Consider the following 27,325-nt stretch of genomic DNA (forward strand, 5'->3'; position numbering starts at 1 on the left):
CTTTTAGTTTGTCAGTGCGTTTTGTGGTGTTAGGAATTTTTCTGCGCATTTCCTCACTAACTCAAAACGTGCGTACACCACCTCCTGAGCTGGTGTAGGATTCGAGCGTGCCGTACGCCAACGTCCATATTGATAAATCTCAAACTCACCGTGGTTTTGAGTGTACGCAAGGTGTACGCTGGAAATGTGGTGTACGCACTTTTGATAAATGAGGGCCACTGTGTTTGGATCTACCTGTCTCTGGTTGTTCATGACAAAGTGTCTATCTTTGTAAATGGGTCTTTGAATTATTCACTCCACCTATCCATTCAACAAAACACCACTGTATGTTGTTCAGAGACTTTCAATTGTTCTGATGTGTGTGTGCAAAACAGAGCAATTTTTTTTGACAATTATTGTTTCTAAAATGTCACTTACTATTAACTTCTTTGAACTGTTGTATAAAATCTATACCACATTTGGAATTGTGCTGATATTTGGGGAAGGTTGTTGATATATATCATTTGTTATAAATATAAACTTACACGCAGGGGCATTTTTGGCCCCACGTCTTGAATATTTTCACATTTGTGTGCATGTTTTTATAATTTTGTGGATTTTTTATACTGCTGGTTAACTACTCACAACATTCTAAAATTGTGGTGGTGAGATTACATGGATAAGTAGCACTCACATTTTCTTTGCAACCTAAATGGTGATGCCAAAATATCCACTTTAGTGTAAGGGTATGCAATGTCAGACACTTCCAGTTATTATAGCTGTACAAAAACAGACCATTATGCTGCTTGATGTTGCAAACTGATATCTGTTATCATATTATTTTTAATTACTTTTGCAATATAGGCATGGTGGTTTGTCACATTGATTTTTATTTACTGTACTGTTTACTGTACATATTTACTGTACTGTTATTCTTCTCGTTATTTCCCTAGGCTCTTAACTTTAATGATCTTTCTTGGCCATTATTCTCCTCGGTTGCATCTTTCCTGTGAAAGCATGTGTTTGTTGAAGTTACTGTTACCAGCATCACCTCACTAAGGGTTTATTTTAAGGGTAGATCAAGGGTGGGAATGATATGATGATATCATCAGATTGTATTGATTCCAGAAACACAATTTTTTACCAAACATTGCAGCACAGCTACATCTACTAAGGGCTAGGACTAATTAGCAATAATGGTTTACGAAGGAATGGCATTACATTTTGAAACAACATACTGTATGTAGATCAGTAGACTGCAATGTATGACATGTATAATAATGGTGACGTTATGAAAAAAAGTTATAAAGCCAGTAATATTTAGTGCTCAATGTAGCAGTGTCTTACGTTGGATATGGCCTTCCAATGTAGGTTAATGAGATTGGGGGACAGAAAGCTCTCAGACTAAATCTAAAATATCTTAAACCGTGTTTCGAAGATGAACTGAGGTGTTACAGGCTTGGAATTACATAAGGGTGAGTCATTAATTACATAATTTTCATTTTTGGGTGAACTAACCCTTTGATCATCTACCAGGCGAAAAGTGTAGGCAGACCATTGAGGAAATGAAAAACACATTTGAAGTATCCTTAATGTCTGTAAGTAAATGATTTCTAGATGAGTTACATGCTGAGCTTAGGGTAGATGCATTATCTCATGCTTTTTAAAGCTGCATTTATTATGTGTCCTTGAATGCTGAATAAAAGTATAAAAAAAAGTATATAAGAAAAATCTTACTGAGCCGTAACTTTTGAATAGTAATGTATTGTTTTATCACTAAAAAGACATTGATATAGCGTACTTTTACATGACAACAATATGCTTAAAATGAAGAAGTTATTTTCTGTGAGTTTTCTGCGTACAGACGACACCATAGGGGATTATCACGCTTCCGGGTTTCATGGGCGGGATTTGTCAACTTAGTGCATGTCCACTTCCGACACAGTTCAACAATGCCTGAGACGAATGCTATATATGTCATATATTCCACTTTGTTTATATTCCTCTGTTCCACTTTGTAAATCTAACCAGTAACACCAACCCTACTTAAGTTTTCATGGATTCCCGACTGAATTGAGTATAAGGAAGAATAAAACTTTAAAATAAAACAAGGTAGCACGTTTGTTTGCAGCCGGCACTTTAGTGAATCAGGCTAATTTACCAGGGATGCTGTATAAATAAACTTAGTGTAGTCCTTCATCAGTTTGCCAGCGAGATCGGTGATTCAACGGAAGTGGCCGTGCACAAAGATCACAGAATCCGGAAGTGTATCAGCGTGATAATCCCCTATTGTCAAAATGATCCCCCTTAAAGCTGTGTTCACCTTACTAGAGACTTTGTCGCTGCAGGTTGCCAGTGGCTGCGCTGGAGGGCGTTCCCACTTCTGGTTGCCTAGTAATGTTTGTGAGTGACATTCAGGGATATTACTCTGTTAAAGACAACAAATACATTTTACTGCCGCTACAAAACAATATTTTGGAAGGAAAAGTTTAAATATAAATGGAATCAGTACATAAAATGCATAATATTAAAGATGAATGAGAAACAGTGAGTGCTCTTTGCCATCGTGGCTATTTAACTTGCAGAAAACGGGCAAATACCGGTCTATCTGGGTTCCCGAAACCATTCAGTCACAGAGTCAGTACGGTGAACACCACTGTATGTACACAAAGATATATCATAAATTATAGGACAGTTTCTGACTGCTAAAATGAGCTACTCGTTCAACTTGCCTCGGTCAGACTCAGCTCTGAAGAGTGATGCGCTCCACTGACTTCACTCCTATTGGTTGTCGCTCCCGAAAGTCGCTCTGCATTTGGATAAAGTTAAAAATTTCTTAACTTTGTCGCGTCGCCCGACACGCCCCATCCAACGGTCGTGAACCATTTAAGCGAACTTCTTGCCGGAAGTCACCCGCTCACCATTTACATCGCTTGGTCGCGTGTAGGGTTAACGCGCAGCTAACACGGATCCGTGGAAACTACTAAAAAAATCTGTATTCTGCTGCCAGGGCGTAAGATGGCGATGAAAAATATCTACCCATGTGCATGACATCATTATCTTTAGAGATTAGCGTTTTTGTTCTTTACACAGAGATTTTCAAAAGTTTGCATTTTCAGGCACCCAAAACACCAGTGTCGTGTCGCGAATGGCCAAAACGCATAAAAAGTTTTAAACAGTGAAAACGGTGTCATGTAAACAGCCCCTTAGTCTAAGCTAAGGGTATGTTTACACAACAACCCCAGATAGCAAACTGACATTGAATCAACGTGGAAACAACGTCTCTCATGACATTGAAACAACGTTGATTTTGCTCATCGAATTAACGTTGAACCAACGTCAGACGCGGCATTCTTCAAAGCTAAATGAAAATCGAAAATTGGTTTGCTTTCATAACGTTGAAACAACGTGTTGATTTCAAGTTGATTTTCCGTTAGTTTTGAAAGAATGACGCGTCTGGCGTTGGTTCAACGTTAATTCGATGAGCAAAACAATGTCAGATCAACGTTGTTTCGATGTCATATTTCCACGTTGATTCAATGTCAGTCTGCTATCTGGGACGTTATGCTTAAAACTGAGAAGTTTTTCTTTTGAGTTTTCCGTGTACAGTCGACACCATTGTCAAAACAATCCCATTCACACGTACTATCTGCAAAAATGACTAGAAGCACTGTATTCTGCTGCCAGGTCATTAGATGGCGATGAAACACTATTGACTGAACACGAAATACGTATACATGTGCATGATGCCATCGTCTTCAGAGAAGCACGTTTTTGTTGTTTACACGGAGACCGTTTTCAAAAACTTCAAAAGTTCAAAAATATACATTTCAGGCACCTAAAACGCTGTTGTCGTGTAAATGAACGGGCAAAACGCATAAAAAGTATTCAGTTTTTAGTTGAAAACTGTGTAGTGTAAACAAGCCCTTAATAAAGAAGCACACAACATACTCTGAGGAAAGTCTTAGGCTATGTTTACACAGAAACGATTCTGAAGAGAAAACGCAAAAGTGGCGTTGCTTTATCACTTTTTATTCTGCGTTTAGACGAGCGTTTTGGGTGGGAAATCCGCATGCATATGGTGATGCAAAAGTGTGTGAAATTCAATGTATTATGCACTCCAGGCGGCTAGGTGGCGATGTGAAGCACTTCCACACAACAACACCAAGTCTGCACGCCTGCATACAACATTCACTGTCAAGCAGACTTTTGTGTTTTTACCCTTTACACAGGAACGCGGCAGTGGAGCGTTAAGATTTCCATTCTGGAGGGTGGTTTCACTTTTTAGCGTTTGTAAGCCCCCAAAACGTCGTCGCTGTGTAAACGAAAGGCACATCCGATAAAATATTTTTACGTTTTCACCCGCGAGCGTTCTTGTGTAAAAAGGGCCTTAGGGCTGTTTACACAACACCGTTTTCAACTAAAAACGTTAAAAAAATTTTTTTATGCATTTTGGCTGTTCGTTCACACAACAACAGCGTTTTGGGTGCCACAAACTTCCGAAGACAATGACATCATGCACATGCTCATTACGTGTTCAGTCTATAGTGTTTTTTTTTTTGTTGTTGTCATTTTCGCGGATCGTGTGAATGGGGATTGTTTTAATGGTGTCGGCTGTACACGGAAAACTAAAAGGAAAAACTTCTCCGTTTTATGAATATTGTTGTCGTGTAAACGTAGCCTAAGCTAAGCAGAGTAAACCAGATGCAGATTAAACTTCAAAACTTTCTTCGAGTCTCAAGCTTCTTCTTTTGAGTCTACAGGAAGGTGTCACAATCTTCATTTGTTTCTTTTTAAAAAATAATCTCTTCAAGACTTATAAAAGCTGCATATTGTGTTTATCCATTCCAGAGCAGTAGTTCTTCAACACTTTTTATCATAAAGAGCTGAATAAAAAGTTGGCAATTTTACAAACACACTGTAAACACACTGACTAACACATCTGGACAGATGTGGACTGGACTCACACATGCATGAGCGATAAGATAGATAGATGTGTCGTACGTGCTGTTCTGCTTTGTGTGTTTCAGTGCTGTAACTAAACACATGTTCTCTGCATCCATTCATCAGGCTGTCCACTTCCCACTTTATAATGTGAGAGTATAAAGCTGGGCTCATGTCAGACAGACCACAGCATTCCGGGAAAACAGGCCTACCTCCTCCCAGAGTTTCCTGAAACAATCCCCAGGACAAGTGAGTCACTCTTTGACATTTAAGAGCATATTTCACTCAAGCAACTTTAAATTATGGCATGTCATTTGCTTTAGCTATGTTTTAAAACTATAATAAATCAATTCCCAAAGTCAAATAGTATGAAAGCTTTTTGAAGTCACTGAATAAAAGACTAAAAAGTTAACTGCGACTTTTTTTATCTCAGACTTTTTCTTTCGCATCACAAATTTATCTCACAATTCTGACTTTATAACTCACAATTGCTAGTTTATGTCTCACAATTCTGGGAAATAAAGTTTATATTAATTCTGAATAATTAATTGTGGTATATAAACTCGCAATGGTGAGTTATAAAATCAAAATTGTAATATTTAAACTCGCAATTGAGAGAAAATGTCAGTATTATTAGCTGCCTTTTTTCTCTCATAATTGGACTTAAACCTCACAACCACACCTTATTTCTCACAATTGCAAATTTATCTCACGACTCTGAGTTTAAAACTCGCAATTGTGTACGAAAGTAAAATGTGAACTCGTGATTGTGAGAGAAAAAGTCCAAATTATGAGATAAAAAGTTGCAATTGAAAAAAAGAGGGCGTAGGCCCTATTATTTTCCTTAAAGGCACACTATGTAATTTTTCACCACTAGAGGTTGTTTATTCAAAACAAAGGCGTAACTTGATGAAGCGTTGATTTCGCAGAATCATGGGAGTTGTTGTCTTTACCTCTACAGTTGGTGGAGAATATGACAGGACTCGGGAAGAAATCATTTTATGGATGATAGATAATGTATTAAAGATTTATTAATGTTACAAAAGCCACTGGAGCGACATTGAGGACGCTAAATTACAAGCGGATTTTTTACATCTCTAATGGTTTGGCCATGGGGAGACAACGCGTTTATGGCGAAAGAAGGGATACAAGAAGAAGTGTGTTATAACTTATGCATACATTGATTGACTGATTGGAACTTCAGCTGTCTGTATGCTGTATAAGGCTGATCATTTGGATGTGACTATTGTGAGTCAAAGTCATAGCACCACCAACTGGCTGCTTTTTGGTCATTACAGTGTTATGGCTGCAGAGATGAGATCTAGCCATATGTGTTGGTCAGAGAAACAATACCCAAAACTCAGCCATGACCTAAGCAAAAGCCAAAACCTTCCTATGACAAATATTCATGAATTTTAAGAGAGGATTTTTAAATATATGCATGATATTCATGAGCCATTTTTCCACATAAATAGCATTAATCTAATGAACTCCTACCATTTATCAGTTACATTAGTCAAATCCACTCTTAGTTTCTTTATGATCTTGGAATAGGAAATTGAATTTAACTTGCCATAAAAATGCAAACACACTTTTTTTGTGTGCAAAGTTTGAGCCTTTAGGGTTGTACATTTAAAGGGATATCTCTGTCCCTTATTTACCCTTAAAATTAAATACCTCACGAGTTTATAGTACTCAAAGGTACACGAGTAGAAAACTGGTTACCAACATTCTTCAAAATATTATTTTATGTTCCACATTAGACATAAAGTCATATAGGTTTGTCAACAGTAGGACAAAGGAGCACTTCCTGGACTTCAAGGCTAGGTTAAAATAGAGGTGCACTTGGATGGGAAACTGTATATAACGAAAAGGCAAAGGAACTCCAAGGCACACTCAAATAGAAAAGTTAAAAAGCCTTTAATGGCCTTTAATTAAAGGCTTTTTAACTTTTCTATTTGAGTGTGCCTTGGAGTTCCTTTGCCTTTTCGTCATATAGGTTTGTAATGACATGAGTGTGAGTAAATAATGCCAGAATTAAAATTTTGGGCCTTTAAGGCTAGGCTGCTGCCCCAAGCTGGTGTGTCCCTAAAGGTACTTTTTTTTTGAGAGCGCACACTGAAAGATGAAAAAAAGCAATCAAATCAAAATAAGACAGCCCTCTAAAATGTACCGTTGTTATGTAGTTTTCTCTTTTATGTGACAAAAGACATTTGCTGTTGTGAATAAGAAACTGTACAGTAACAGAAGCAAACCAGCAGAGGGCACTATATGAACATCATAAGAAAGGCTGAACAGGCCTGAAGAACTGAAGCGTCAATCTTCAACTGCTGCTAAAGGAATATTCATATTCTGGATGTTGAAATAGTCTCTAGATGGACTGAGCTTAGACATCCATGATATGAATCAATATAGATTTTAGTCCCTTGACTTGAGTGTTTTTCTTCTTGAAAATGGTACTGCAACAGTACATTAGGGGTAAAATATATATGGAAATATGGATAGACTATGTCTGAACTACCCTATCTCACGACCAATTCGTACGAATTCGTACGAGTGATTCAAAAGTGGCTAATTCGTACTAATTCATACGACCTCATTCGTACAAATTTGTACGATTTGTCTAAACCCACGTGACGGTTATGTTTAGGGGCGGGGTCAGGGGTAGGTCATTCGTACGAATTCATACGAATTTGCTAATTCGTAAAATATGTACGATTTAGCTAAATCGTACTAATTTGTACGAGTGAGGTCGTACAAATTGTTACGAATTAGCCACCTCGTAAAATTCGTACGAATTCCCGTGAGATCGGGTTGGTCTGAACTAACTTTTACCATCATTCGGATATTTAATTACAAAACAAATCACACGCACACGTTTTTATTGGACTCCACAAGGCATCTAAACATGTCCTGTGGTGTCTATCACAAAGACCTTCATGTAGCGAGGTGGCGCCTCAATGGATCGAATTTGTTGGTCCAGCACATCACATAGATTTGCATTCGGATTGAGAAATGGAGAATTTGCAGGCTAAGGGAATGCCTTTATTTCTTTGTCATGCTCCTCAAACCATTCCTGAACAATTTTGTTCAGGAATGCAGTGTGGCAGGATGCATTATCCTGTTGAGAGAGGCCACTGCCATCAGGGAACATCCTTGCCATGAAAGGTGTACGTGCTTTTCAAGTTATTAGGTAGGTGGTACTGTCAAAATTATATCCACATGAATGCCAGGACCCAAGGTTTCCAAGCAGAACATTGTCCTGAGCATAGCACTACCTCCACAGACCTTCCCACAGTGTATCCTGCTCCCATCTTTCCCTAAGGTAAAGAGAAGTTTTGCTAGGTAGTCAGTACTAGTCACTGCTTGCCTGGAACACCCCACAAGACTTTGCTTACGCGCCTTTTCAAAGTAACCCATATCTGCATTTACAATATACAGTACACTTGGCAAAATAACCGAAAGTAGACATAGTCTACTGAAAAGGAAGTAAGAATGGCGGGGTTTGCAATGGACGTGGACAAAATGATAAAACTGTACAAGCTTTTGCTTTTCTGCACCATCTTTAAAGGTCAAGTAAAACATTGGTGTCTCAAGGTTTTTCTTGCTTACACGTTCGCGGGTCATATCCTATCTGTGCCACATGGGAGAAAAAAAAATGGAATTGGGTCACTTGAACCATGTAATGTAAATGTGGTCTAAATTATTTAAATCTTCTCAGCCTGGACTTGAATCTGAATGAGCTGATCTTATACAACACTGGATTGAGTTTTTCGTTATGACCGTGTCATGATCAGGCTTCTCAAAGCTCTACTTTAATGAACAGTCTGGAACAGTACATCCATTCTACAGTAAACTGAGCATGAAATTTGGTTAGGATATGATTCTGAGGCAGGATGTTTCTGTAATACAGTCAGAGCCTGGGCTCAAGCACTGATGTACAAGAACTGGATGGCTGATGATACATTTGAGTCAGCCATATTGGAAATATTACCAAGATATAATCACAGTTTTATGCAACTGTATACAAATGAATAACGTACACTTCCGACAAAGGCCTACTTAAATATTTTACTGTCATGAATTTTACCTGCTTATTGAAAAGGTAACAACAAACACCAGCTGGACAAGGCACCTTGCACAAGTCAAAGTGTTCGCTCAGAATAAAGATTCATGCATGAGGCTCACAGTAAATAATTTGTTGTAGCGTAGCCTATATTATACATATCTGCTAATAATCAGTGTTGGGAGTAACGCATTACAAAAGTAATACATTACAGTTACATATTACTTTTTGCTGTAACGCAGTAGTGTAAGGCATTACTAATCAATTTTCAGTAATATTTTACTCGTTACATGTTCAGCGAGGCTTGTATTGCAGTTGTATTACAGTGTATTGTCTGCTTTTACTTCTTAAAGGCAACAGACTATGTGAAAGTTTTAAAGCTGTCTTTCAGTGCCAGTTCAGAGCGGTCACGTCTGTAACATTGTTTTTTCCTCATAAATGCGAAAACTAAAATAAAATGAACATTTTAAGTTCTATGGAGACTGGAGAGCCAACCCTTCCTCATCCGATTTGCGCAGTGTAATTCACAGAATTACAAAAAATGTATTTTGCCTCCTATTTTTTTTGTCACGCATGAATGTGCGTCTTTTTCCTAATATTAAAAATAAAACATAGACTGATATTTGTCTAATGTCTGGAGTCCTTTAAGGAGGTAGCCTATATACGTTTCAATACATTAATTTTCTGAGAATTTTTATTTCAAGTTTTGACTGCAAATGTCATTGACTTCGCCAATTTTAAATAATTTATCCTCAACTAGTTTTGTGGTGTAGGTCTAGTATTTTATAATGTTAACTTCAAATAATACTAATAGCCTAATTTAAAGATAAGGCAGCATTGGATCTGGACGGTAAGGAGAATAACGCTGGAGTTGGAAGAGGTGTGTCGCGATTCTGCAGGTTCGTGGATGTGGCGAATCCCGATTTCGGTTTCATATTGCATATCGTTACAGCCCAAAAGTTAAGTTCTACTTAGTTATTTTGGTGAAAGTAACTCAAAAGTAATACATGAGTAATGTAACACATTACAATTCTGGGACAGTAATATTGTAAGGTAATGAATTACTTTTAAAAACAGTAACAAGTAATACCTAATGTATTACAGTTTGGAAGTAACTTGCACAACACTGGCAATTGTAAGTCGCTTTTTATAAAAGTGTCAGCTAAATGAATAAATGTAAATGTGAAATTTGCCGTCACTCCTCAGCCATTGGAGAAACATTCACGCATCAGCAACTTTTGTCATTTATTGCCAAGGGAACACAAAGTGTACATGATTTATATATATATATATATATATATATATTAAAAACGTATAATTAGATTTACAATGTTAATAATTGTGGAAATGCAAGATCAGTCTGTGAAAAGGGTCCATACAGCATTTTGCGGATGCCTTTGCTTTGTTGATAATACTTTAGGTTCAATACTTTAGGTACTTAATTCATTAGGTATCATGAACTAACAACAACAAAAATACTCACAGTATTTATTAATGTTCTGCTAATTGTACATAAATACATTTCAAGTTGAAAACTCAAAAAAATATTTAAAGTACAAACATATATAGGAAGGTTATAATTAATTTTGATCTCGATCGTGAAAAATTACCATTCATCATTAGTTTGTGATAGCCTGTGTAATGCATTGACCATTGTTACAAATTAAACCGTTTTGCCTAACCGGTTTATCAAACATCTCTGGAGTATTTCTCTTTGTAGAAATACAGAGTCATGCGTTCACATGCATTCGATAAACATAAGTGCCACCAAAAAGAGACCTTTAACTCGCCATAAGAGTGGCAGCACTGAAATATAATAACACAAACATTCTCTACAGCATTATGAAACATATCAGTAAAAGCTATTTCTATGTTGTTGTAGTCAAACACTGTAACAAAGTCCAATTCAATCTATACACGAAGCATTCAAAGAAGAAAAGAAAATTAAATTGACAATAAACATAAACACCAAGGATCAATGGCCTCTAAAAGAGGAATAAGATGCTGTAGGAAAAAGCCGTGTACCCCAACAAAAAGGATATAAAAGCACCAGAATAATTCAAATGAAACCAATCAGAACTATATGTTGATTTTCTTTTTAAATAAATACCTTATTTTATTCAAACAATATATTTCCCAGTTTAAATCATATAGCCTAGCAAAAGTATTAAACATCCATATTTTCGATCATACGTTAAGAGTTTTGATGCCTGATTTTTTTTTTTTTTAAAAGGGGAGGGCACAATATATTTATAATTTCAGCCATAATATCGCCTATTGGCCATAAAAGGAAAATAATTACTGGCTATTGGTATGAACATTTTGTCTTAAAGGAGCTATATGTAGAATTCAGAAACCTTCTTACAGTTCAAGCCATCTTACAGTCTGTGGACTAGTCTGGCATCCAACAACCAGCACAAGTCGGCATTTAACAACTAGCAAATGCCAGGTTATAATCGTCAGTCCAGTCCGGTATCCAACAACCATCCCAAGCGAGCTTACAATCTGTGGATCAGTCTGGCATCGAACAAACAGCTCAAGTCATCTGCGGCCCAGTTTGGCAGTCAACAACTAGTCCAAGTCAGTTCACAAACTGTGGCTTAGTCTGGCATCCAGCATTCAGCCCAAGTCAGCTCAAGGTCTGTAGACTAGTCTGGCATTTAATAACCAGCACATGTCAGGTTACAATCGGCAGACCAGTCCAGTATCCAACAACCAGCTCAAGCGAGCTCACAATTTGTGGACCAATCTGGCATCGAACAACCAGCCCAAGTCAGCTTAAGATCTGTGGTCCAGTCTGGCATCCAACAACCAGCCCAAGACAGTTTGCATTGCGTGGTCTAGTCTGGCATCCAGCAACCAGCCTAAGTCAATTTAGCTAGACCCATCTGGCATCTAACAACCAGCACACGCCAGGTCACAATCGACTGACCAGTCTAGCATCTGACAATCAGCCCAAGCTAGCTCATAATCTGTGCATCACATAGACAATATATTGTGTATGTATTAAAAAAAAAAAGCTTCTGTATCTGTCCTGTATATATATATATGTGTATGTGTGTGTGTATGTATGTATATATGTATATAGATAAAGTTGTCCTCCGAAGAGGGGGGGTGGAGGTGGGTGAAAAAAAAAAAGAATTCAGAAACCTTTGTTATTAGCGACACCGTTACGTGTACTGCAGCTTGTTTGCACAAGCACTGCAATTCACTGGCTTCATGTGGACAGTTGAGGTAATTAATATTTACTAGGGTTGTGATGAGATATCGTGCCAAGATAAATACGTGGAAGTTAAAATCAGTTCTATCAACTTGAAAAAAAAGCATCTTGAGACATGGTGTTTTTTCCCCCCAATCCACTGCCAGCATCTCACGTTTTACAAAGTAAAAGCACATTCTGTGTTAACGGCCCCATATCTTGTAGAATGCACACTCAGCACTGCCCCTACGGAGTACGCGCAATGACAAATTTAAAAGTGAAAGTAAAACGCAAGCTCCCTGATGCGTGCAAATTAGGCTGTATGAAAGCCTGTCTCCCAATATCAAATCCATCTCTGGGTTGTGTAGTTGTGGCTCTGGTCTCTGCTTGTACTTTGAATTCTGGGATAGTGCACTTGCACTATTTATACTGTTTTAATTTCTATGTTCAATTTGTGGAAGAGTTCAATTAGGAGGTCACACACAGCCTCCATCAGAAGTTCTGGAAGCTCATAATTCATATTAATAATAATAATAATATGTTACATTTATATATCGCTTTTCTGGGAACTCAAAGTGTTTTACATATGGAAAGGGGGGATCTGAAGAGACTCATGTGAAATCATACAGGAGAAAAGCGAGTCAGTTGAGTTTGTGGCAAAACCTCACAGTGCTTGTATATTGTTGTCGTTCCATGCATTTTATAATTCATACTCAAAGTAGAACTGAAATGACATTCATTACAAGATTATTCGTTAAAACATTTCAAAATGGACCTGCAGACTATTTTTCCACTCATGAATTTATCATTGAGGATTTCTATAAAATTTGTGCAAAAAAAAAGATGAGCGTCTCGTCACACCCCTAATAATTACACTGTTATGATATATTTTGATTGTAAAGTAGGCCTATATTTGAGACTATGGACTAAATAGATCTGACTATGTGAGACTACGGTTTGAATGAATCCCTTTTCTTTGCATGACACATTGATGTACACAACAGTACAGAATAGGTCTTTCAGCATTATCCTGAACATTGTATAAGCCTTTAATTCATGCGCCATAGAACAGAAGAGAGGCTCAAGAGAGCCTAAAGCCCAAAGTATACTTTGGCCATCCACCTACTGTACCGCAACGGTCCACGCAGAGGAACAGAGCGTTAAAAACAGCAGTCCATTAGATAGTGCACTTAAAAAGTATACTCTTCGAATCATGAGTGTGGAAAGATGCGTTTGCCATGTTCAAGCACTCCAGCCACTCGCACATGCACTATAGTACGTGCACAGTCCGTGCGGACACAAAAACAGGACAGGACAGTGTGCGGAGTGGACCATTGGAGAATGGGGACGGCCTAAGTATACTTTGGGCTTGAAACATCACATCCTTTCGATTTCCCCAGCAAAAACCTTCCCAGTCCTTCACATAAAAAAACAGTTTACAGGCTCTCGCAGACAACCTAGGAAATTAGGGAAGGTCTCGTTTTTTTTAAGTTACGTTACAAGCTGTTCAAACATAGCCAATAAAAAAGCGATTAATACAATTAAATTATTCTATATATAGCCTCTTTAACAAATTGTCTGGTTTATAAATGTGTGTTATACGTCTTCTGCAAGGCTTAAGAATGACCACGGAAAACTCCAAATTCCATAGTCCTCCATATCCCATGATACACTGGGCTCGAGTCCCTGTTCTGATTTGACGTCAATAGTTTGTTGTGATGTGTGTGTGTGTAATATACACCTTGTTACACCCCAGTAACTTGCCGCTCTTCATCTTTAGGGCAAACCGGAGGCTGGATTACTTTGCTTCTCTGTTGCCATGGTGAGGAGTCATCAACATTTACTTGAAGATTTGGGGCATCTCCTGGAGCGACAGGCGCACTCGAGCCCCAGGCGGCAAGCTGTTCAGGTCTGGCCCCTCCCATGCCATGCTGAGGGCCCGAGGGTGGACGGCATTCTGGGTAATGAAGTTCGGTGAGGAGGGGTGAGCGAGGAGTTGGGAGACACGGTTCGCTGTTGTAGAACATGGAGGTGGGTTCAGCGTGCTCCTGCGGAGATTGAGTAACGGTTACAGAAACAGCACGGCTAGATTGCAGCAATAGTCAGGTCCGGGAAAACAGCTTTGGGAGAGAAGGAAGACGAAGCAAAAACTCAAGAACAAGGAGCAGGTGAAGAAAGAGGTACAGCAGGAAGTTTAGTACAGATTAGGATATGGGTCACGACAGCAAACAGTGGAAGTGAAAGTTACAGCAAGTGGCAGGCTGTAGATCATTCTGGGATATAGCAGGAACAGGACAGCTGGTAGTGCAGAAGAAGGGCTCGTTTTTGGATTGTTAGTGTCTCAGTGTCACATTTAATCTCTGAAAGGAAAGAATAAGAGGTGGACATCAGCTAAAACGGCATTAGAGGAAGTCACAGACAGGATAAAAAGATCAAAACTAATAGTCTGTTCAGACCAAGTCGAATGTTTACATTTTTACTTGAACGAACATTTTTTAATGCGTCTGTTCAGATCGATACGAACATTCGCATGCATACTATCTTGGAGTGAATTTGCCTTTTCATTGTTGTTCCCTCCACATTGATATGAACAGACAAATAGTATGCAAAAATACGACTGAATTTTCCTGACGCACATTTGTGTTGGTGTGAGCAAGCCTTAACATTAAAAGAAGTACACTTTGGAATACTTTTAAAGAGTATTTAAAAAGAGTAAAAGAGTACTTATTATGGAAAAAATAAATAAAAAATGAGAGCAAACTGAATGTAATGTTTTAAGGCACTTTAACTTAAATGGTATTTAGAATTAAATTTGGTGCATTTAAAATATATTTTTAAAACTATGAAACATCAAATAACACACTGCAGTTAAAATTATAACCAATTACTTAAAGGGTTAGTTCACCCAAAAATGAAAATTAAGTCATTAATTACTCACCCCCATGCTGTACCAACCCCGTAAGACCTTCGTTCGTCTTCGGAACACAAATGAAGATATTTTTGATTAAATTTGAGAGCTGTAAAACTACCACATTGGCTCCTGAGGGACTGCCTCTTGACGGCCCAGAAAGTCAATGAAGAAAATGTTTAAATATCCCAAGTGACTACCGTGGCTCAACTATATGTTTATCAAGCGACGCGAATACTTTTTGTGCGAAAAAACAAACAAAAATAACGAGTTTATTCGACTATTTCTTTTCTTCCTTCTAGGCCAGAAACGAGATTTCCACGTCGCATGCGCGAGAATTGCGATCTGCGTCGTGGAAATCTAAGGAAATCTCGTTTCTGGCCTACAAGGAAGAAAAGAAATAGTCGAATAAACTCGTTATTTTTGTTTGTTTTTTCGCACAAAAAGTATTCGCGTCGCTTGATACCATATAGTTGAGCCACGGTAGTCACTTGGGATATTTAAACATTTTCTTCATTGACTTTCTGGGCCGTCAAGAGGCAGTCCCTTAGGCAGCCAATGTGGTAGTTATACAGCTCTCAAATTTAATCAAAAATATCTTCATTTGTGTTCCGAAGACGAACGAAGGTCTTACAGGGTTTGGTACAGCATGGGGGTGAGTAATTAATGACTTAATTTTCATTTTTGGGTGAACTAACCCTTTAAGTGCTTTAGTACGCTAAAGTGATTCTTTAAAGCATGACAAACAGATTATTACAACATAATGATTTAAAATGTATGTGACATTAGTTGCATAACTGCAAAGTTCACTTTTTAAAGGTGTACTTAAAAGTCTGTAAAGAAATTAACTTGTCTTTAATACAGTACACGTCTTTAATACACTTCATTTCATTAATATTATATTAGTAGAAGAGTTTTAATCTACTTAAAAATTTTAAGTACACTAGAAGTGCATTTTCGATACAATTAAGTGCACTTCTTTTTCACAATGGATAGCTTAGCCAGAAATGAAATTTGTCACTCCAAACCTGTACTTGCTGTCTTATGTGGAAGTTGACACATATTCAAATCAACAAAATGAGGGTGAGTAAATTATGACGTTTTACTGAATTATCCTTAAAAAGCTTAACCAAGTCATTTTTAATTGTTTTGCTAGCTGTTTCATGCTTATTGGGTGCATTCATGTATAATGCGTTTATAAACTTGCTTCAAGGCTGGTCATGTGACCTCAACATGGTTGCCACTATGTAGAATAAAACTTTTTCTAGACCAGAGATGAGAATAGAGTCCAGATATTTTTACAACATATCATTGTACATATGCTATCACAACAAATGAAATTACACTTCTGATTTTTTTGTGTGCATGTTGCTGTTTTTTTTTATATCATTATGCTGAGCCTCTTAAGTTTAAAAGAAAAAAAAAATCTATGCTGCGATTATGCTATTTCCTGTTTAGGATGTCAGTCTGACTGTCGCACAATAGTAAAAACCTTTGTGTCCAATAAAATGTGCTAGATTCATTCTCTCATTTCACCTATGTGGAATTCACCATTCCCACCACTCATTACAATATAGTTTCTCTTTTCACTAATACTAAGATTTTGACATTCCAAAACTAGAATAGATCCCTGTAACATCAAACATCAAAGAACGTTTTAAAGTATAAGCAGGTGAGGTTATGAAATGGATTGTAAAATGCAAGCAAATTGAAGTAAATTTGAATTATGGTTCAATATAATAAATAGCCTACAATACGATATAGATTTGGTAATATGTTGAAGATCATATATACTGTAAAGTATATAAGGAAGAGCTGTTGCTAATGATTATGAAAATTTGGCCATTCCAGACAAATAATAAAAAGACCTAAACTTACAAACAACATTTTACAATTCAGAACGAATGTCCTTTTCAATTCCACTTGAGCTTGGTTCGGCGCGGCCGAATGTGTGAAATGACATCGCCACTCAGGATTGGTCACTTGTCTGTTCCCTGGCTGCCAATTTCTCAATAGCTGGCCAAGTGCATAATTTTGAACAAAGTTAACTGGAGTTAATAATAAAATTAAAAGAAATATCTGATGATCTTCCATAATGCTGTCGCTATTTTTTTTTATCTCATACCATCTGTAAACTCTTGCGTTAACAAGGCAACGACTGACGCATTTGTATTACATTCCATAAAGCTCTGTCATCAGTCCCACAGTGGAAAATGAAACCGTATCCGTCCCGGGTTGGCCAGATCTGCACGGAATGGAACTGTTAAGCAATGCGAATGGTTGTTTCGGTGGAGAAGCGGCTTGAATGTCTCTGGCATTCTATTTGCATTCAGAATTGTCTTTCATCTGTATACTAAAATATTAAGAAATTAACTTACATATTAAAAAAAGGAATACATTTTTTTTACTCTAGTAAAACATTCAAATGTCTCTCTGTAAATCACCATTATCAAATATTTGCATTACTGAGACTTAGAGAGAAGTGTGGGTAATCAGATGAGTGGATGAGATATTTAGTATATGGATGAACCAAAAGTGTATTAAAAGAGTTAATGGAGATGATGGGTGTCAAAGGTCACTCTAGCATGAGTGCGTGGTTGGTCTGCGAGGTTGGGTTGTTTAGGTGAAGCAGCTCTTCCCTGCTCAGATCTTGTTCAAAGTCTACAAGCCTGTAAACTCTAAGCAGGGGGCTGAGTGCAAATAAACAGGGACAAAGCGCGAGGGGTTTGATCTCAACACATACGTGCTGCATTCACCATTGCAGGATGTATACCTCTGTATACAAGGGTTTGAGAGCCGTCTGGCCTGACACATCTGCAACACAGCGCACATTCATTAGGCACGGACACGGAAGAACAAGAGACAAAAGGGCTTTTCACACTGCGCTTAACCCTGGGTTAAAGGGTTAGTTCACCCAAAAATGAAAATTAAGTCATTAATTACTCACCCCCATGCTGTTCCAACCCCGTAAGACCTTCGTTCATCTTCAGAACACAAATGAAGATATTTTTGATTGAATCTGAGAGCTAGATCAGTCCTAGATAGACTGCCGAAGGGACTGGCTCTTGACGGCCCATAAAGTCATTAAAGAAAAGGTTTAAATATTCCATGTGCCTACAGCGGCTCAATTATAAGTTTATCAAGCGACGAGACTACTTTTTGTGCAAAAAAAACATAAATAACGACTTTATTCCACTATTCCATTACTTCCTTATGGGCGCATGCGCGAGAACTGAGACAAGGACGTTCTCATTCGTCTACTTCTTGTTACCGGCTGCTCACCGCTTAGGAGTTTTAGCGCCACCTACCGTATAAGATGATGTGCTGATGTAGCTGGAAGCGCAAAACTTTCAGTTTACAAGCAGAGGAAGATGCGCGCTGTGCACTTAAAAGCCTTTAATCTTCTCAAAAAACGACAGTGTTCCTTATAATCCGGAGCGCCTTATATATGGATCATCATTTTATACGGTAGGTGGCGGTAAAACTCCTAAGCCGTGAGCAGCCGGTAACAAAATGGTAGACGAATGAAAACGTCCTCGTCTCAGTTCTCGCGCATGCGCCCATAAGGAAGTAATGGAATAGTGGAATAAAGTCGTTATTTATGTTTTTTTTGCACAAAAAGTAGTCTCGTCGCTTGATAAACTTATAATTGAGCCGCTGTAGGCACATGGAATATTTAAACCTTTTCTTTAATGACTTTATGGGCCGTCAAGAGCCAGTCCCTTAGGCAGTCTATCTAGGACTGATCCAGCTCTCAGATTCAATCAAAAATATCTTTATTTGTGTTCCGAAGATGAACGAAGGTCTTACGGGGTTGGTACAGCATGGGGGTGAGTAATTAATGACTTAATTTTCATTTTTGGGTGAACTAACCCTTTAAGACAAGTAATTTCACTCGGCAGCCATCCCTGAAATGTTTCTATAGGAACAGGAGCTTCTAAAGGCAGGTGAAGACTTTACCAATCAGCGAATGGCTCTTATTTAGAAGGCGTGACTTATTCCGCCATATTGAGCGTTGCACTTTTCCCCATTCAAAACAATATGGGTGATGCATCTTGTGTTATTCTATAGACCTAATGTGCCAGAGAAACAAGCATGCAGCCATCTTTAGAATATTGTCTTTGAACTTCAGTTTTTTCGGTAGCTCTCTTTATTTCTATGCCATCGCTGTCGAGGACTAATTAGCTGGTGAAATGGATTTACTTATTGTAGAGTTAACGAAAGTTATCATGAGCATTGTAATGTTTAAAGGAGATGTCTTACCAAATGTCAGAAGATTTTAAAATGAGCCGTTGAGCTAATTAGTGACACCGACACCACAAATATAAAAATATGGTTGTTAACCCAGGATTTAGAATTGGAAAGTGTGAAACGACAGCTTATTAATACAAGAGACTATTCATATAGAGATATGCCACTTCCTCAATCCTTAGGGCCCTATGAAATCCATTTTATTTTTTCCCAAATTCCATTTAATTTTTTTCCCAAATTCCGTTTTTTACGTTTTAATTTTTGGGAATTATTTTTTTTACCCCTTAAATGTTATTTTAGTCGTAAAAAGAGTGTGCTTTTAAAGTTAATGATTAAAATGTATTCAAAAATACAAATAAATTAGGAATGACCTTAAATTTATTGAAGTAATACAGACATTACTCAGTAGCCTTTTCAGGACAAATACTGCGTGATGCAACATAACACTGCACTCTTCAAGTAACAACAAAATATGGTTATGAGCTTTAAACTGTCCAGTAATATAAATTATATTAGTTTATATAAGTTTAAATAAAGTCACACTCTGTCTCTCTCTCACCCAGTGTCGCTCACGGAGTTCGCTTCGCTTTTGTCCAGTTCGGCGCTCATAGACAGACGCGGTGTGCACGTTGTGTGTGTGTGTGTGTATGTGAGAGAGATGCGTGAGTGAGAGAGAGATGGAGGGAGAGCGGTGAAATACAAACGCTGATACAAATACAAATGCACACGCACGCTGCGTGTTGTAAATAGTGTTAAAAAACGAAACGCAGTATGTAGCGGTGAATTAGTCTATGTGTGGAAAACACTGCACAAGTCACGTGCGAACTGCTCGGCTCGGCACTGACGGCTCATCGAGTTGAGTTGCTTAACTTTTTGCCGACGAAAGGAGAGTTGCTTCGCCATGCACTCATTGTTTTGATTTCGTCATTGTAGGCTAGCTGAAATGACGGGGTGGGGGTTGTGTCACCCAGATTTGATTCCCCCGGTCTGCATGCATTTTTACCAATGGGGGCATGGGGGTGTTCGAGCTTCCCACGGACGCTGAAATACGTCAACAATGGATACAATTTATGTTTGATTATGTTCCTGAAAATGACTATCGTAATCTAGCTCTCTGTGCTGCGCATTTTAGAATCTCCACGAATTTAATGCCGGATTCAACAAGAAACTGTAACTAAAACATGAAGCAGTTCCAACTTTAAAACCAGAGTCAGCAGTTGTTGGGCCACAACCTGTAAGTAGGCTAAGACTTCATAATTTTAAATGTATAGATTTGCATGTATAATTCCAGACGTAGCCTTGTGTTTTATTTTATTTTTTTCAAATGCCAACGCTGGCTTTATCCACTAGGCTACTAGTTATGCTATTTTGTGTCTACGACAAACGCGTGCAAACATTATGGACCTGAATTTTGTATAAGTACTAATGTTGTAAATGTATTTTTCATGTATATATGTTATGACGTTATTTTCGATTTGATCAAGAACGTAAACTAATGCCAACGCTGTTTGAGTATAACATTAGTAGCCATTCAGTTGCTATTGTTGCCAGTCAGATGCTATTGTGTAAAACAAACGTGTATAAAGTTAAAAAATGTAGCAAAATATCATTCAGAAACGTTTAGTAAGAGCCGTGTGTGGTGAGGTTCTGCTTGACTCTTTTCATCGCAGCTTTCTCGGTCTGATTCTGCCTCAAACTGATACTGCAGTTCGACACATATTTACATCTGGACCGGAGCTCATGACATGCACGTTTCGCCTGTAAAGGTAATGGGTGTTAACCTTCCGGACAACGTGAGCGACAAATCAAGTCTACAAGTCTAGCCAATCACAACACACTGGGCCAAACTAACCAATCTGAGCCCACTGCCTGTTTCTGAGGGAGTGGTTTCATAGACTCAGGAAGTCGACCGCTCGTTCGAGGACAGAGGAGAGCGCGGCTGACAATAAATGTGAAGTTTATGAAAAATAAGACTTTTAAAAAAGAAAAACCACGAATACATGTTATATTGCACCCCATAAACACAATCATGCAAAGAAAAAAAGCAGTCAACCCCCCCTTTAACACTAGATTCCGCGTTAATTGGCCAATTCCGCAATTCCGTCCGCGATTCCGTGATGCGGAAATCATAGGGCCCTAAATCCTTAATACAACTATATAGGAAAAACCTGTAACACCAAATATGGCGGTTGTATGCACATGTCCCGCCCCTCCCGCTGGAAAGCCAATCGTCTGCTTTTAACAGTCAAGCCGGGAAATATTTATGCCTATCATCTGGTTCAACCGACGCATGCACACAGTTGAGGTTTGCGACAACGGAAAATCCGTTACTGTTTGAAAAGGGCGGCCGATTTGATAAGTGTGAGTTGTGTAAATATTAGACATCCCAAGTCTCCCAGAAGTTCCGGGAGTCTCCCGCAGATTGATAGCGGCTCCCTGACGACCGCATATTAGTTCAAATCTCCTGGGAATCTTGAGCGAGCAAGCAAGAGTGCGCACATACTGTGTTTCAAACTGTGCAGCGCACGCATGACAGAGAGGAAGAGAACCCTTGCGCCTGCGTAGTAAAACTATAACCTGTGGGGAAAAATGCGTTTTAAATCTTATTTTGGAGCAAAGTCATCAAACTTTTTCAGTGATTTTTATCATATTTTACTGCTGTTTCTATACATACAGTTTTTATATCCCGGTGACCAGTGAAAGTGTAGTTCTGACTCTGCCCATTCATTTAGATAGGAGTCTGGTCTTGTTAGTCCGAAATAGCTGCCCGGAGGAGTTGCCAAGATGGCGGCCGAGTGGCATGACTTGCCTAAAATGACTTTGTTAATACCCCGGTTAAATTCTTAACCCTAGGTAAATTATGAGTGATGTGAAATGTGAAGCAAGATTACACTGGATTCCTTTGGATTTAGAATGAGCCAGGGTTAACTATTTTAAGTGTGAAAAGCCCAAGAGAGACAGACAGACACAAAAAGGGGAATAGTAGTGTATGTTGTCTGGTAAAGTGTGGTAAATTAGGCCAGTTTTTGAGAGGATAATGACAAAGGTTTAGATTTAGGGTGAACTATCCTTTTAAGAACGTTGGCTGTTCCATCGGCCAACATAAATAAGGGACATTTTGAAATTTGGTTGGGCAGGACATGGACAGTGTGGGTGGCTACAAAACACGTCACAGATGGCAAATAAATCCAGAGGAGCACAAAATCGGGTGAGAACTCAGAATGTGCCACTAAACAAATTAAATCCTTACAGAGGCTGCTGAGCGTCCAGGACCCCGCTGGGCCACTATGGCCCCAGAGATAGCCTTGATCCAGCCGTGCATCTCCTCTGGGCTGTCCGACTGAGATAGAAAAATACAGACAGCTTTAATGTTTTTATGTTAAAACATTTGGTAAATATGATTAAAAACAATCAATTAAAATATTTATTCATGCTTGAAATTATTTACATCAGTGGCTTTCAAACCTTTGACACGAATTACCACCTCTGATTAAAATGACCAGAAAAATGCCAAAAGAAAATATATTGCTAGAGCCTGAAGGTCACTGGGTTGCTGTATTTTTGGTTGCTAGGAGGTGTTCCATCTTTCCTTAAGTATTTGCCTTATTTTCGAATGCGAAAGGAAATATGGGTCCAACTTTCTTCGCTTCCCTGGGCAAACTATCGTTAGCTGAACTAAATTGGTAAACTATGTCGTGGGAACATTTCCAAAAATCGCTAAACAATCAAAATGGCAGGATAGTGCCACACCCTCAAACGATTCACGAGTGGGAGGATGACATGAACAAGTGGCCTCATATAATGTACATGGACATATTTAATTATTTTGTGTTGTCTCTTGGTGCGGATGGGTGTACAAAGCACAATTACAAAAAGTACAGAGGCGTATCAGTACCTCCACAGTGGGAAAGTTGACAAGGTGTTCATCAATAACAACATCGATGACCTAGTATTCATGAAGGCTGATGTCCAACCAAGCCAAAGCAAGTTTGACGTCCACTCAGCATGGATCCTGACTACCTCAACCGGCAATATTGAGATGGCAGGATGCTCCTGTGTCTGCCGTCAGGGGAAGTCCTGCAGTCACGCAGAGGCGATCTTATGGAAGGTATGCTACTTTGAGCAGTGACTACCATCTGTAGTTAGGGGCCCCCCTAGTGGCCTTTTCGCGGGACAGGTTATTAAAAAGAAGGACAATCCCGGTAAAACCGGAATAGGTGGCAACTACAGTGCGTGCATCTACTAAGCCAGATAATTTTCTTAGAGAGCACCTGTTTTCTAGGTACCATGAAAACACTGCAACCAGGTATGGTCAGGAGAATGAGAATGTGGCCTACACATGGATAGAGAGCTGTGGGTTTTTATTTGAGAAGAGAGTCAGTAGTTAGTCACACCACCATGGCTTTCTGCAAGCCCAGATGGCGTGGTTAACTCCACAGAGCTTGAATCACACATGAAGATGGTGTTTTTTTTACCATTTTAATAGTAATTGTTTTATAATTAATATTTATAATACATTAAATAGCCTGCAAATAATGCCATAAGTGAAATGTTTAAATTTAGTGTTGTTTTACCATTTTAAAAGTGAATAATTGTAATTATATTTAAAGTAAACAAATGACACCCGTTAATAAATTCCATTAGTGAAATACTATATCTTCTTGCCTCCTTGTTTATTTATTTACATGTGGTTAGGACAACATCCACTGGAATGATTCCATTGCTTTAGTTTACTCTAATGTAATAGAATAGAGATACCTGGAAAATAGAATGTTAAAGACAAATCATTTGTGAAAATGATAGTACAATCAAGGCACTGCAGGCCGTCAAATAATTATTTACAAATATTATAATATCTACTGTGGAAATCAGGATCTTTTTGACATGTAAACATCCGTGCGCAATCAGCATCCTCGTGGATGATTTCCCCCTGCATGTTTACAACGGCCGCACAGATTCTGAGGATTTTGTCCATTTTGAGTGCCAAGTTGATGGGTACAGTCTGGGAGATTATTTTGATCACTTTGAGCCTCCTGATAACTCTTTCCACATGTATGCGCACATTTCCAATCCTCCTTGTAGCAGTTACATCCTCATCAGACAACTGCCCTCCTTTATGAGTGAACGCTCCAAGTTTAACCCTTCTCTCAAACAGCAGATCTTTGATGGTAAAGCCTTTGTCTGCCAACACTTCATCACTGGGACGAAGCTACTCCAAGAAGCCAGACTCCTGAGTCAAGTCATCTTTATTTATTTTTGTATAACTCCAGTATTTTTGTATAACTCCAGGGTGATGAGTGATGAACTTGTCACTACACCAGCCTCCATAAACTGAAGAAATTAACATAACAAGCCCACATGGGGAAATAGCAACTAAATGCTTTATAGTATTGCTGGAATAATAATGGCTGTATGACTCGCCTCTGGACTCAAGGTTGGCCAGTAGGAGAGGATCCTGCTCATTAATACCTGGGACCCAGCAAAGCGTTTGCAAGATCACCCTGGAGTCGATTCAACTTGAGTTTCATCATGGTCATCAATATTGGATCCAGAGATGGAGACTTGTTTTATTAACTGCTACGGTGAAAAGTCAGTTAGCTAGACAGTGACTGGAAGTCCCTGACCGGGACTCGCACGAAAAAAATGTCAACTGGCTGTGTCTGTATTTCCGTTAAAAATAAGGTGAATAGAGGAAACAATACACCCAATGGCTGTGCATCAATTAAAACACAAAATTCTTGGATTGACAAAATTGAAAAAGGACAAAATTGCATGTATGTAAAATGACTGGGCCCTTCACACCAATCAAATCATACTTACTGTAGATCGTATCGCCATGATTAAACACATTGCCACTAAAATTAGGGTTGGGTATCGAGAATCGAGTATCGATTGGAACCGAGACTAACTTTTCGTTTTTCCCGGAATCGTTCAAAAGTTAAAATTTTGATTCCTAGTTTCAATATTCACAGTCCGCTGAGCGGAAGAAGAAACCGCTGAACAACACCAACGAAGAAGCGTCTACCGGAAGTGTTGGCATAACCACGCGAGTCGAACATGAGTACCTTACGTCGGCGATCCAAAGTGTGGCTTCGCTTTTCTAAAAATAACGAAATCTCGGCAAAATGCAAAATTTGTGACAAAAGGAGTATTTTTACAGAAGGAGTATTTCCTTCAGAAAGGCCGTTGGTTAGCAAGGTTAGCTAAACTTTTTTGACCCTGCCTCTTAAAAGAATCGGAATCGAGAATCGTTAGGAACCGGAATCGAAACAAGGAATCGGAATCAGAATCGTTCAAATTCAAACGATACCCAACCCTAACTAAAATCAAAGTCAATATAAATGATAAAAATAATAAAAAGGAATAAAAAAAGTCAATGATATCTGCATTGAAGTCTGATGATTCTTTTGTGAGTTTGACAGTTGATGAAATGTAATTTTGGTTAAATCTATTTCACTTTACTTTAGAGCAGGGGTGAAAGGCAGAGAGAATATTGAAAGCATTTTCCTTGATCTTGTAGAGCTAGATAAAGGAACAACAGCAGAGGCATTGTATAAAGCTCTTAAGAAGACCCTTTTGACAGCAGGTTTGGATAATGACTCTTTAAAATCACACCTGATCAACATTTCCACAAATGGAGCATCTGTCATGATTGCAAAGTTGACAAAAGACATCTCTTTACTGAACGGCATTCATTGTCTTGCACACAAGCTACTGTAGAGTTGGGACACAATGCATGCAAGTCCGTAATTGGATGTACTGTAGTTTACAACCAATCTAAAAGAAAAAGACAGACTGCTCTGATGCTGCCACTCGTGTTAAAATCTCACTGCTGAAGATTGGGCAGATTTTCTCCATTCGCTGAGTTGTCATCAGTTTCAACAATGCCAGAGCTGTTTGGCAGGACGTGGGTGCTGGACGTGCTGCGTCTATGGGTGTTTCCTGCACTAATTTGGATAGGTGAAAATGCAGTGGACTATTGAGGAAACTCAGCAGCACAGCTTTGTTAAAGACCTTGCACTGATGAAAGATGTGCTGCATGAGTTACAAAGCCTCTCTACGAATCTGCAAAATCGAAACACACCTGATGCCAGCTGGTGGACTCGTTTGTCTATGGAGATCCTGAAGAAACAACACCAGCAAAGGCAGAAGTCGAGGATGACCAAGAAGAATATCAACAAGGTGCAGTTCCTTCAGGCTGCCATTTATAGTCTCTCTGTACGTCTTCCTCACTCAGATTACTGAGCTTCTGACACCACTCAAACCTTCCTATTGGCCCAAAGACCGTAATTCCCTTGTCCTGTACGGTGAAAAGAAAGCATCTTAGAGTACCCACCAGAGCATCTATTGAGAAGTATAGGTAGTGGAAACTTGAAGGTGACACTGAAGTCCTGGGAAGATGATCAAGAGGCTGATTTCTGCAAGCAATATCTATCTGGCCTTCTCAGATGAATATAAACTTAGCTTTTCAGCCATGAGGGATACTGCTGGTAACAAGAGGAGAATTGCCTGAATGCCAAAAAAAAAAACTTTCTTCTGTCCTGTTTCCAGTGGTGGAGGAAGTACTGAATCTCAGTACTTAAGTAAAAGTACAAATACCCAGATAAATATTTACTTTAGTAAAAGTAGAAGTAACACAATGACAACCATACTTAAGTAAAAAGTAAAAAGTACTTTATTTTAAATGTACTTTAAGTATTAAAAGTAAAAGTACTTGCATAACAATTTATTATCTTAATGTCTATTTTCTAATGATTAATAAAACATTTAATTCTAACTCATTCAACCTAATAGCCTACTCCTATAATGATGTTCAATAATGATGGAAAAAAAATGTCACCATTTCTGAAACAAGCTTGCAATTAGGCAATATCATGCTTATCCTTAGTACTATATGTTAATAACTATGTTTGGCAGTAAACGCGATTCATTTATGGTGTAATTCTGAACCTCTTGGCTTGCCATAATCCTAACCAAA

At 38.5% G+C, this 27,325-nt stretch overlaps 1 protein-coding gene and 1 pseudogene across 6 annotated transcripts in view; one reads left to right on the forward strand and one right to left on the reverse strand.

Annotated features, from left to right (window-relative positions):
• Positions 1-10,463: 10,463 nt before the first annotated feature.
• Positions 10,464-27,325, reverse strand: part of plekha1b (pleckstrin homology domain containing A1b) — a 110,027-nt gene continuing 93,165 nt past the window's right edge. Inside the window, exons 11-14 of one of the 6 annotated variants that reach the window (XR_016147035.1) lie at positions 22,598-22,687; positions 17,870-17,910; positions 12,140-14,236; positions 10,464-11,346 (exon numbers count right to left, since the gene is read on the reverse strand). Coding sequence is in view for 2 of the 6 variants with exons in the window: in XM_039691154.2 (XP_039547088.2) it covers positions 13,934-14,236; positions 22,598-22,687 (393 nt within the window). In the remaining 4 variants the exon portion in view is untranslated. Of the gene's footprint in view, positions 14,237-17,839; positions 17,911-22,597; positions 22,688-27,325 lie in introns of all 6 variants that reach the window. The other 5 variants (XR_016147034.1, XR_016147033.1, XM_089121928.1 and 2 more) reach the window with 5 other exon arrangements.
• On the forward strand, positions 23,195-26,750 carry LOC148971471 (uncharacterized; annotated as a pseudogene).

The sequence above is a fragment of the Pimephales promelas genome, chromosome 17, assembly GCF_988280905.1.
Source record: "Pimephales promelas chromosome 17, fPimPro1.hap1.1, whole genome shotgun sequence".
NCBI lineage: Eukaryota > Metazoa > Chordata > Actinopteri > Cypriniformes > Leuciscidae > Pimephales > Pimephales promelas.